The 13,437-nt window shown below is 41.8% G+C and overlaps 1 protein-coding gene across 1 annotated transcript; it reads right to left on the minus strand.

The window, feature by feature from the left end:
- Positions 1-396: 396 nt before the first annotated feature.
- KCTD21 (potassium channel tetramerization domain containing 21) lies at positions 397-12,697 on the minus strand. Its single transcript, XM_058825454.1, has 2 exons — positions 12,477-12,697; positions 397-6,043 (listed from the first exon to the last, which is right to left on the minus strand). The coding sequence occupies exon 2, from the start codon at positions 6,011-6,013 to the stop codon at positions 5,231-5,233; it is 783 nt and encodes a 260-aa protein (XP_058681437.1). The 5' UTR covers positions 6,014-6,043; positions 12,477-12,697; the 3' UTR covers positions 397-5,230.
- Positions 12,698-13,437: the final 740 nt, after the last annotated feature.

Here is a 13,437-nt window from a genome sequence, read left to right on the forward strand (position 1 = left end):
ATTTTTATTTTCCTGTAGAGCAGCAATGTATTATTTGCTCGAGCTCAGGAACTAGAGACAAGTCTAACAGCAGTAATGCATCAGGGTTTCCCTCACTAACAAATCCTCTGTTTTTAAATGTTTGAAACGTAAATGAGTTAATGCATTTTAAATGGTTTTGATTATTTACAAAAGCTTGTTCACCCAAGTTTCGTACAATCGCACTAATTCCTGGGGACCTTCTTGCAATTCCTGCCACCGAGAGGTGGAGATAAGCATTACAAGGACACAGTGGTTAGAGAAAGAGAAAGCTACAAGTGCAGCAAGCATCACTCATGCTTTTTTCTCAAGAAATATGTCAGAGCACCTCCTGCTTCATTCACATTTTATTTTATCTAAAATACATGGTAGTAACAGTTCACAGAAGGAGCTGCAAGCAGAGGAATGCAATCAGATTTTAAAATGTGATAGCCCTACAGTCTCACTGTGAAGGTGGTAAGCAATAAAGACCATCTTTTCACACTTTTCAAACACTACTGATTCAAAAGCATGGCTTTTAGTGAGTTGGGGTCCAAATTCTGATCAGTGGGAAAATCCTGCAATTAGGAGTTGAAGCATGAAAATACTGAGGGGAATGCACAGAGGATGAGGAGAAGAGAAATTATTAGATTCAGCCCTCCCCTATAGCTCTTTTTTTTTTTTTTTTTATGAATGCCCAGGGAAAACATTCCCTTAGTTAGTCCCAGATGAACCTGTGAGCTTGATCTGGACATTTATATGCAATCAGCCCTTCTTGCACAGACTATCTGTGACTGCCTCTACTAATCCTCAGTCTCTGCATATGAGACTGTTATTGGGAGGGCCCCATATTTGTACTTCTTGTACCCTGCATGTTTGTGTCCATCAGCATGTAGATGCAGAATGGAAGTTCAATGTTTCAAAATACATGGAAATTCTGAGCAGAGGCACCAGTTCTACAGGATGGGGTGAAAATAAAACTGCCTGGAGGAGTCTTCTTCATAACTTCTTCATTCATCTCTATGCAGAATCAGAAGTTCCTAGGCTTATTTTCCACAGTCTATGGCTGAAGGCAGTATTTATCACTTCCACCAACCTTGTATACAGGCTCCACCAGCCTTTCCACCTCACTTTTTATTCCTGGGAATAAATCTGATTGACTGCAGATATTTGCTGCCTGTGAACTCAAGCAGCAATTTATACTCAACAACCCCGTTATAAAGTTCTAAGTACAGCAGTGCAAATGCTTGGTGATTTGAAGCACATGCAAATTGAAGCAAAGCTGACTGTTCCTGAGAAGCTACTAGCATAAGTCTTGGCATGATCCATATTTAAAGAGGATAATAGGAGATTAAAATTGGAAAGGACCAGTGAATCATTCTAATCACAGACTCTTGTAGCAAAATCTTTGTCTCCATTGTTATCTTGCTGTTCTTGTTTTTTTTTTTCCTGAATACATCAAGATATTTTTATTCTCCCCCTTCTAAATCCTGGGTTTCTTGTTAATGTGAATTCTTTCAGAGCTAACTTTTTACAACTACTTCTTTTATTTCTTTGCCATTGCCTGCAGAAACAAACACTCCTCCCATCAACTCCTCCCTTTAACAGCTGTATAAACTATTTCTTATTATTTATATACAGTATCAGTCTCATCATTGTAACTGGACATAGCTAGATATTTAAGAGATATCAAGCTTAAAAACACTTAAAGGAATCCATGAGTGATTCTTTCTGGAGTCCATTAAGATGTTTCATAAGTCTTTTTGCCATGTAAGAAATATCACTGTGCTATGCACATGTCCAGATCTGAGAATGCCATTACACTACAGCTAAAATCTTGTTTATCATCTGTCCTGACACTGGTATTCTTCTCCTCTAACACTACTGAACACTCTATCCAGTGGTCACTTAGGAAAAAAAATTAAAAATGAGGTCATTAAAAAAAACGAAAATTGCAGGGCTTGGCCTCATTTTGTACACTAAGGTATTGAGAGACAGGCATATGGCAGAATCAGGAGTTATGCACCAAGATAGAAGAAAACACACACAAAACTTTAAGGAAAGAAAATGTCACTAGATCTTTCCAGGAAAAAAAAAAGTTTGTTCTGAGAGTGAATATTCCACTCAGCAGTCAAATAATTTTTAGATGTTACTGCTAATAAATGCCAAGTGCTTTTCATGACTAGTGATGAGGTTGTACTATACTTAGCATGGCTTTGTGCATGTTTGCTTCTCTTTAATTCAGGAAAACTCTTGAGAAGAATCATTATCAGTGCTGTCGACTGGCAAACAAAAGCAAGTTACACTTCCAGGGCTCAGAAAAAGAAGGTAAACAAAAAACAGCTATTCAGATAAAATGCAAACAAATGCTCTGGAGAGAGAATGTTCCTATAAACAGTCATTATATCGTAACTCACAGACTGCAGAATTCGGGAGCAGCTATAAATTGAGCTTAGTGTGGAGTCTGAAATAGCAGCTGCATTTCTAGAACATATGTTTGACTGCAATCACAAGTGATTCACTTACCACTCATTTCCAGTATAAATAGTACCTCATACTTGAGGATGTTTATTGTGCTTAGCAAGTTTGAGGTACCTCAGGTTCTTCTGTTCCTTCCAAAGCATGGCTTCACTCATGTCTTTGCAGTGGTTGGAAATTTTGCATCTATCTATCTATCTATCTATCTATCTATCTATCTATCTATCTATCGATATTTTGCATCTCAATATCTGTTAATAAATGACAGAGATCTGGGGCCAGCTGTACCTTTTACTGACTTAGTTGCATGAACACAAATAAATGTGTATTCAATTTGTTCATCTCCTGTATAACAGACTGATGGGTTAAAGTACTCCAGGTGAAGATCTGAGTCCAGTTCTCTCCTTTTACATACTCCTCTTACTTGTCTTTCACCAAGAAAAATGCAGTAATCATACAACTCTCCCATGGAATTTTTATTTTGCTGAAACAGAATGGAGCAGAACTGATCCTGAGCTCTAAAGGATGTAGGTCAGACCCTCCCTCACTCCACCCTTCCAAATGAGATCTAAGCCCACTGCTCTTACCTTTGGATAAACTCAAGGTGACAGGAAACAAATTCCTACTGGTATTATTTTAGTCATGACATACAAGAGCTCTGGTTACAGATCATTTAAAATCCACTCTCAAGGGTGTGGATTAAAAAGAAATACCATCAACAGTCCCCAAAATCTCTGTTGTCATAAATTCAGCAAGGGCATATCTGTTTCGAGTCACAGATTTGATGAAAGAGGGTTCATTTTACAGATCATAATCATATTACCAGCAGAGATCATCCCTGTCAATGTCCAGCTGACCAGCCAGCTCATGCTTTGTAATTCAGGACTGGGATGGAAAAAAAAAAAAAAAAGAGTTCTTCCTAATGCAACTAAATATAGAACAACATGGTGACTCAAACTGGAATTTGGTCACAAAATCCTATTTACAATCCTCAAACTACACAACATTTGTCATGTTTAGTGGTTCTGAGGGCTTCAAGCCCAATCAGTGCTTTCTGACAACATGGTCCCATGTATATCATGCTGGTTTAGCACCAGGTCAGACAAAGGGCAGTGGTTTGTAACAACTGCAGAATGTGCATTTTACCCATAAGCATGCTGATTTGTTTTGTGCATGCAGTCACAGTTTGGGACAGTAGAAATATATTGATCACACTGGTTTTTTACAAGAAAAAAAGCTTCTTTATGCTTGTTCACAGGTCAGCTTAATGTAACAGAGTAGCTACTTTGGGAAACAAGAACATGCGCATTACTGAGCTTTGCAGCCCTGTGCTAGAAACCTTTGGAAGCACTAAGCCTCTAAATGCAAAACTTAGTTATTGCATTTTCCCTTCTATCTCATTAAAGATACCTGAGAAGGTTCCAGAGGGCCTCTCATGTACTCACAGCAATCTGGTTTGGGAAATACAGTTAAGACACTTGTAAACATAATTAGCCAAGAAAGAACCATCTTGAATGTGGCACAAATGATGTTTAGAGACAACATGCAGGTAGTGAGTTATCTTCATTACAGCACAGACCAGGTGTGTAGGGAAGAGTTGACCTCTGGTTTCCCACTGCTTTCCCTCTGGCAAGCTGACACTGAAGCCAAGCAAGTAGGTAAAATTCTTTTAGTGACCTGACCATTTCACAAAGATATTAGACAAAAAAAGGCTCAATGAACCAGGATAGGAAAAACGGCCCTCTGTTTTTGCAATGAAAAATATTAGGTGTAACCTGGTGAGAATGTTATCTTTTCAAATTAAATCCATCCTACCCAGACAGCATCCCATGCATTCCAGGCACTGCTGAAGGGAGTTATGTCCAAAAGAGGCTCAAATGTTTAGAAGACATTTGGGGGCCTCTGCCCCAAAATCTGTCCTCCCATTAGAAAGTTTCAGCAGCATCCTCCAGACAAATATTACCATTGTAAGAGAAAGAAAAGGACTAGTTGTCTCGGATGCCTTTGGAATGTAAAAATAAAGATTTCATCTTCTTGGTTTGTAATAACACCATTCTCTCTTCTATGGCTTCCCTGCCAGTCACATCATTCCAACACGGTTTCCCTAAAGCACAATAAAGCAGGGGCTTCCACACAGGGTTGAGAAAAAACCCCAAGCCAGCTTCACAGAAATCCTTTGTTGAACCCAAAGAGATGGGATCCCTTGCTCATTTGCAACTTGTACCGTCCTTTTCAGCTGTCTTGAGTGCATGTGGGAAGGCTTCTCCTCCACAGATCCAAAGCTTCTTGAATGCTCTGCACAGGTGATACAGCAAGGCATGGCAAATGTGCTCCTAGGGCAGTCTGCTGCACTGCAGCTCCATGGTATCTTTCACTGCATCCATTCTCCAGATAGATTCCAAACCACGGGTACTGAACTCTTGCATCCCCTGGCAATGCGGGTTAAGGATCACCCATTTTCCAACTGGAAAACGTAGAGATGACAGAAGTTAAGTGATTTTCCCCAGAATTGTACAGCAGGTCAGAGGCAGAGGCAGAGACACAGCCAGTCCTTAATTCAGGCGCTAGACAATATTGCTTCTGTCTGGAATATGGACATATTCTGGAAGGTCGTATTGGTAAGTACATTAAAGGAAAATCATCTCCTTGTTAGTGACTCTTAATCCAGATAAGCATGATTCTGAATTAGGCTGTGTGTTTTAAAGGGAAACACTGAACCTGTGTTATCTCCATGTTAGCACCACAACAGCCATTCCTACTTGTACCGAATTAGGCGAATAATCTTATTATTCATGAAATCTGAAGTATGTGGATGAGCAGAATCTATGCAGAAACCATCACTCATGGCTATTTTCAGCACTTCTTCCACAAACACCTGGAAACTATTGATTTGCTTATTATCTGGCACCACCCAAAGTCTCTTCAAGTTCTGCTTGGTGTACTCCTCTTCGGGAAGGCCTTCCACACTTGCAACCCAATCTAAGGTCAGGTGATTGGGGTCCTGCAGGTAACTGGATATTGAGGAAAGGTTTCCATTGAAACAGTAGTACAGCTTGGAACCAAGAAGCTTCAGGAACAGGCACGACGTGGAGAAGATATGAGCACTGAAGACTTCCATGTTGGAGGAAGACAGGCTGTAAATCTGGGGTGCTTCTCGAACAGTGAAGTGAACAGTCTGGGTCTTCTGATCAAGGGTGATGTTGAGCATGGCATTTTTCTCTGCTTTAGAAAGCTCTATCTCTTTCTCCTGCAAGGCCTCAATCAGGGGCTGAATTTGATAAAAATCTACTTCCCGTCGCAGTAAGCCCATTTCCTGAAAATCTTCGGGAAGATCCAAGTGAGAAGTTCGTAAAAAGTTCAGGATATAGCGGAAGATTTTGCCATCTCTGTCAATAAAGCAGTTGCCTTGGCTGTCCTTCTTGGTTGGGATCTTCCCACTAAACATGGCCCCCAGCATGGAGTCTGGAAAGCTAGTCAGAGTGGACAGAGAGGTGGTATAGAGTTTTCCTCCAACATTGAGCGTGATAGGTTCTGACATGATGGAAAAGTCACAGTGCTGGGACTAATTCTAAAAAAAAAAAAATTAAAAAAAATCCAACACCACACATTTAGTTGCATTAATCTTTTTTAAAGGAATAAATAGTACTAAATATATAAGAGTAACCATGTGGCAAGAATTCACCATAGAAATTAGAAGTGAGGAATTATTTTTGGGGTTGTATATTGAGAACAAGCATAAGGATGTTTTTTCTCCTAACAGATTTGAACAGGACGTTGTTTAATTCAGTTTAGTGCCAGAAATCATGATTCTTTCAAACCTTTACAATTAGGCTAAAAGTGAATCTCTCCCACTAATACCTACAATGAGGGGTGACTTCAAATTAGCGTTCTGGGTTTGTATGATCACATTGCCCTCACAGAGAATTGAGAGGGCGCAAAGAAGAAAAGGACAAGAACTTGACACAACCCAACATCTTCCATAGTGTTTGAGGCTACGATTACAGTAACAAAGCAGTTCAGCAGAATCCCCTGACGTACGTCTGAGTGCAGTCAGCATAGCAGGGAGCCAGACAGCAGTTGCTGCCGTAAGCACCAGACAGTCTGTGGATCCTTTCATTAAAAATAATCACCAGACTTTCTCCTTCCATTGTGCTTTACCCTAGAAAACATTTTGTAATTATTTGGGGCCATATTCCAGTTGACATTGTTTTCATGCCGAGCCTCTGCCATCAGCTGACATGAACTAAGGATGTGATTTTAAGGTGCACTTAAGCCATAGGAAGAGGCATGCATGACCTCCCCTTGCCCTCCACCATACTATCTTCCTCCCTTATGCCACCTCTGGCACTTATCTGATCCCACAGTGAGTCAGTTTAGGGAGAAAACACAACATTTTCTATTCAGCATGCTTTGCTGTATGTTGGAACTGGACCAATGCCAGGGCTGGGGCAAGGGAAAAGAAAGGAGCTGTGCAGCTGTCTCCACTGCAGTTCAGCTCAGCTGTCTTGTGCAGGTGGCCCATTACTCCTGCTACCTGAGGACCTGCAAACCTGTTTTTCCTTGTTTGCTGAATCTAAATTAGTCAACAGTTCAGCAGGAAACCCACGGTGTTTGCTTACAGAGGCAGGAGGTAGCTCTTGCTGTAGTTACTAAGGCCATTCAACAGAAAGCTGCCAAACAACTCCCTTAAAATTGAACTTAAGTGCGGGCATTTTCCTAACTAGTAATGGAATAACCATAGACAATACCCACTATTATCAGCTCTGGAGTCACAGCAAAATGCAGATAGGAAGAAGATAATTTGTGCTGGAATAGCAATTCTTTCATGGCTGCTAAAACTCAGATAATATTGCAAAAGGCATTCTAAAACAAATACATCTCTAGACAGCAGCACATTTTGCTGAGAAAAACTAGCCCAACCTAGGGCAGATAATTAACAGGTCAAAGTAGAGCCTGTCATTAACTTGTTAAGACTAACATTCCACTTTGTTCTTTAGCTCTTGGCACACAGCCTATATCTCACTGGGCAATAATGGACAGATGCAGATCTCTAAATCTAGAGCGCTTTCCCTGTGTATCCCTCAGTGTCATGCCTCCAGCAAAACTGGCAAATAAAGATGCATGTGTAGGCCAACACAACAACACATGCATTGATGACCATAGACCATCCTTGTGACTAACCTCAGCCAAATATACTCCAGAAAAAACCCTATCTGTTCCAGTGCTAAACTCCCCTTGGCACTGTAGTCTCAGCATACTTCCCACTCTTGAAGACTTAAACCAAATTTAGTGTCAAGAGCTGTTAAAACCTGATCATGTGGAGACTTCACTGATCTAATTCTGTCGCACGAGTGGCTGCCATGGATTGTTCCCCGAAGGACTTGCAAAATGTCTGCAAAAGCATTGCTACAAGAACAATCTGGCATTCACAAAAGCAGCCTAAAATGGATTTTACTTTTTTTCACATTTCATCAAACAGAAGCTTCCCCATACCTCCCAACAAATAACATAGCCTGTAGAAGCAGGACTGATAGTGACTCTCAAAGCCATGTTCATTGCTTCCCACCTCTGCTGCCCTTCAAGCTGCTGTAGACTAAACAACCTGTTCTTCCTACATAGGTGAAGCTTTCAGATTTTTAAGCCCATGCGTGCTTATTTACACCGCAAGAGTTTTTCCTCAAGCTGTCTGCCAGACTTAGTCAGACACAGAGCAAGATGTTTCCCTTGATGCGTCTGTGACAGATGGCAGAGCTCCTGGTCAAGAGTCACAACCCAAAGACCACCATGCAGCCCAAAGACAGAGATCTTCATTTCAAGTTCATCATCCATCCCAGGTTTACTCTGATCCAACACCTCACTGATAGCCTGAATGAGAGGGGAACGACTCAGTCCAACCTGAACAGATAACATTTAAATCTCCTGTAACTGTTTTCTTATCAGCAGTCCAAAAGGGATGTTGCCAACAAAATATGGCAGTAACATGAGCTCTCTGAAGCTGAAGACTGTATCTATGCTGGTGGCAACAGCATAGATATCAGAAATCAGAAATCAAGCCAAACCTTAGCTCTGGAGCTGGAAGAGTGGCACAGAGATTGGGAGCCTGAGAGGCATGTGGGCCCTGCTCCTCTTCCACCTCTGGACATTGCTCAGACACATGTCCTGGACAACCCATTCTGCTTACGGCTATTTGGCATTCTAAAGACCCATACAGACTGCATTTCTCACTCCCAGGACACCAGCCTGCTCTGATTTTGAACCTGCCCATGACCCCTGCACTAGATTAAATTTAAAACATTTAACAAGGCAACATCTTGCCCATGGATAAGGCTGGAGGATAACTATTCCTCAGCTGTCATTCCTAATTGTCTTCTTTTACCTAATTCATCCCATTTCTTAGAGGTTTATATCCTCAGAGTGTGAAGATGAATCAGATAGTCTGGGAACCTCAGGAGAGCCAAAAACGTGAGCACAAATGAGCACGAATGTCTACTGGATTTATAATCAACCTGGACTTAGTGCATTGTCAACCAACATATTTGGGAGTAGCTGGGGAAAGTCAGTCTTTGCTGCTTTTTTCCCTAAACACTTGTTTATGAAAAACTGTTTTTCATAAACCTGTAAAAGTTGAAATAAAATGGGTTGTAAGTGTTATCTCCTTAATCATTCAACCACCATTTGCAGCCCCCAGCACGGTTTTTCAAGTCCTTGGTGCTTTGCTAATACAATGTAAAGGTTGTCCAAAAATGCAGCATGAAAATCACTTCTTCTTGGTGAGATTTCCACAAAGAGGAGGTACCAAGAGCAAGCATCTGATCTTGGACACGGGAGGCTACTGGTCTAGTGGAAGGTGTCCCTGCCCATGGGATTTGGGGAGAGGGGGGGTGGGGGGGTGGGTAGGTTGGAACTAAAATGACCTTCAAGGTCCCTTCCAACCCAAACCATTCTATGATTGTATGATTCCATAACCTGCTGTCACCAAGGAGAAGTACAAACTGGGTTACGGTTCTTGGAAGCAGAGAATTACAGTAAAGTATCTTGTGTAGCTCCTCTCCAAGCAGCATTTGAAATTCACTCAAATTAGGTCAGCTAAAGATCTAATTTGACAGCTGAAGATGCAAATTTGGCTGAAGAACACAAGATTTATTTTGTGCTTCTAAGAGCAACCTGCATTTAAATACCTCTTTTAATATCATGGAGGAGGGGAAAGTCTACATTTGATTTAAAGTCAAGATATTACTGCATGATGTAAATTTGAGAGAAACCAGCAGTGCATAGTCAGCTTTATGAAAAAGTCAAACTCCTGAACTGAGGCTGCTGTCTCAGCATCTAAGCATTTCAATTGACCACAGCTTGTAAATTTCAACTTGGGTTTTACTCTTAGGAGCATCCTCAACAGCTGCATAGACAACATTTCTGCAACAACCCTCTACCCATGAGTTTAGTTCAGCAAAGAACTGGGAGAATGATGAGGGTTGACACAGCAGGAAGGTATGCAAGTATGCAAAATGACAAAAGCGAACTGTTTTCACTGATCCAGGCCCTCAAGTATGTAGAACCATTATCATCATACCACTTTGTTTCATAACCATTTTGAATGTAGAACAGCTTTGGATAAGCTTTTTTTCCCCTCTCCTGTATTCATAACATTTAAAAGCACTTTAATTAGCTAATAAATAAACTTCTGTATACATAATTTAACTGAGTGCCTGCTTCACCCAATTTGGCAAAAACCCACAAGTGTACAGTAATCATCAAAACAAAAAGAACCCCATCAGCCATGATTTGCCAATGTAAGTAAAATGTAAACAAATGGCACAAATATTACTATGTTTTTAACCACTGAAAAATACATACAACTGTAATCTATCCTTTTTAGCAAAAAGAATGCAGTTTAATGGAAAATCTAAAGTTATAGATATGTTTATATGGTTGTCAAAAGATAGCCATAGCTCTCTCTATTTATACATATATACATACATACAGATATAGATATAGATAGATCATTTTAAACAGGATTTTAATTGGGAAAAGAAATTGACTGCCAACACACATTTCACTTTAAAAATGTCAGGGAAGGAAAATGAATCAATCCTTCTGGATTTCAGAGGCATTGCCCAAGATCTGGATAACCGGCTGATCCTAGTATCATTCAGGGGATTTAATTAATGAGATTAATTAAACACAGAACAGCAAAGCAAGAACAATCTGTAATTTGGTTGAAGAGGATCATGTTGAGTTGTTAAGGTTTTTAAAGTCCATCTTACAGGCTGCTTAGGGCCTCTGAAGCCCTTACATGTGGTATTAAAAGCATTAATTATTTTTTTTTTAAGCATTAAAATTGAGGCATCTCCTGAAACACAAGTTAACATATGCTGTTACAGAAATACAGTTTTTGCTGCGAGATTACAAAGTCACTGTTTTTAATGGTTTTAATTTCATGGAATGACACAATTATAGAATGGCCTGTGTTGGAAGGGACCCTAAAGATCATCTCGTTCCAACCCACACCCCATGGGCAGGGACACCTTTCAGTAGATGTGGCTGCTCAAAGTCCTATCCAACCTGGCCTTGAACACTTCCAGGGATGGGGCAGCCACAGATTCTCTGTGTAGCCTGCACCAGTGCCTCCTAACATGATGTCTAAAGTATTGCATGGCTGGTTAATTTTATCATGTAGCCTTCAACAGCTCACCTGTGAAATATCCCTCAACAATCAAAACTTGGAAAATCTGTATTTAAGACACTGAAATATGTGCAGCTGCTGTAAGAAGTAGTTGAGGACTAACAATGAACCGCAAAACACACACACAGGAAAAAGAAAGGAAAAATAAAAAAAAAAAGAAATTAATTATTTAGTCTGATGCAATGAATGATGCCTAAATGGCAACAGAATTAAAGCAAGCCAGGGACCATTTCTGCTAAGCATCAGGAAGAGGAAGAGCAGCCAGACTAAAAACCTCTCTGGCTTTTTGAGTATTGCCAAGAGAGCTGGTGAAAGCCACATCACGTAGACAAATGTTACAAGAGACAGAGCAGGTAGTGCTTTATAGGAAGTAATTCTGTCTTGGGAGGGGGCAGGATTGATTTCACCTCAGAAAGAAGTATGAAAAAAGAAAGAGCTGGGCACCTGTTTGGCTGCTGGAGACTTTAAATGGGATTCAGCAAAAGATGGTTGTTGCAGGAGGAGGCTCCAGTCTGCTCCATTAGAGCATATTAACTGTGAACACACAATCAGGGAAACATGCTCCTTCCTGTGTGAAGCTCCTTCTGCTTTGGGTTTTGCCCACACCTGGCATGTAGCACTTTGCTCCACTGTGTCTTACTGAAATTCACATTTTGGTTTGAGGCAAAAATTCTAGTTTCTACAAAACACCTGAGCCCTGAGAAAGCAAGCAAACAAACAAACAAACATACAAACCCTCATAAAGTTGAGAACTCCAGACCTGGACACAGCCAAGCCCATGGCACTTGCTGCAACTCTACCTGCAGAACAGTTCTGTGCCTTGTCCCTTCTCAAGGGGACAACCTCGTGGAGGAAATCCAAATCCTACAAGTTCGTGCCTTTCTGTGTTATGGGGGCTGCAAACAAAACACTCTGAAGCCTAGAAGTCACCTCTCGAAATACAAGATAAAAATAATAATAAACTAACTAAAGGGGGAGGGCAGAAACAACCAAAAAATTGTATTTAAGGGTTAAAAAAACCCCCAACAAATCACACCTCAACTAACCACTGACCCAGCTTTCAGCAGACAATAGGCACCAATGAGAGTTGAGTTTTAGGAAGAATTTTGGACAAAATCCTTTGCAAGGATAGACTCACCCCTCCCTTCATATATCCCTGATGCACATTTACTTAGCTCAGCTCATCCTTTACGATCGAAGGTTAAACATTTGCAATACAGTCTCTGCACCCTATATGCTTATTTATGGCAATCTTAGAGAGGAAATCCCATGTTTTCCCATCGCTGCAGAACGGACCCACCTGATCTTGGACACTTACTTAATATGAACCCCTCCAAGTGAGCAGCACGTAAGAGGCTTAAATTCAGTCCGTGAAGCAAAGCATGGCGTGCCTGCCAGCAGCAATAGATCCCGAAATGAAGCGCCTGCGGGGCGGCACAGCAGCTTTTTCTTTCGAGACTACTGTGGTGCCTCTGGAAATTTCCAGCAGGCGTTTGGGGAAAGGCCGCTCACCCCGAGGCTGGCACGGGGGACGTGGCGACAAGCGCTGGGAGGGGACTCAAATTCCCGGCAGGCGTGAGGCAGGAAGCGACGGGTCACCCTTCCTTTCTGTCCTTGCGACAGAGCTGCAATCGATCTGCCGGCGGCGTCAATGCTGGGAGACAGACATACTGACTATCCACCTTCAGAGCGCAGCTGCTTATCTGCCACTTATTTATATTTAATTTATTTTTCATGTTCTGACCCTGCTTTGTTATGCACAGAAACGCTGTTCTGCCAGTGAGCCGCAGGAGGGATGGGGAAGCGGGAACGGGAGTTTCGTAACAGCCCTGGTGTGCTGTGGGTACCGTGGTGTGTGCTCATCCCTTTCCAAACCCGCACCTCCATGCCCTTGAGCATCTGCTGGGCTGCTTGCTTAGGGATGCAGCTGGATGCAGGAGGCTTCGCGTAGGCTCTCTGCAGATGCTGAATTTACGCATGAAGAGAAGGGGTAGGGAGGCGGAGGTAGGGAAATAAAGCTGGTGCCCAGCTAGTAAAAACAAGGAGCGATATAAAGCAAAGGTCAGGTTCCTCCTGAGAGAAGAGGAACAAAAGCAGCAGCGCACAGCAGGGAGCAGGAGAGCGAAAAGAAGGTTAAGCGCTGCCGAAGGAGAACGGCTGACGACAAGGTGGAGCGGGAGAGGGAGTGCAGAGCCACAGGGATGCGGCTCCAGCCAGGTCTGGAGAATAAAAGCCCAAGTGCTGCAGTGCTCAGCGCTCTCCTGGTGACGTTCAACACT

The sequence above is a fragment of the Ammospiza caudacuta genome, chromosome 2, assembly GCF_027887145.1.
Source record: "Ammospiza caudacuta isolate bAmmCau1 chromosome 2, bAmmCau1.pri, whole genome shotgun sequence".
NCBI classification, from domain to species: Eukaryota; Metazoa; Chordata; class Aves; order Passeriformes; family Passerellidae; genus Ammospiza; species Ammospiza caudacuta.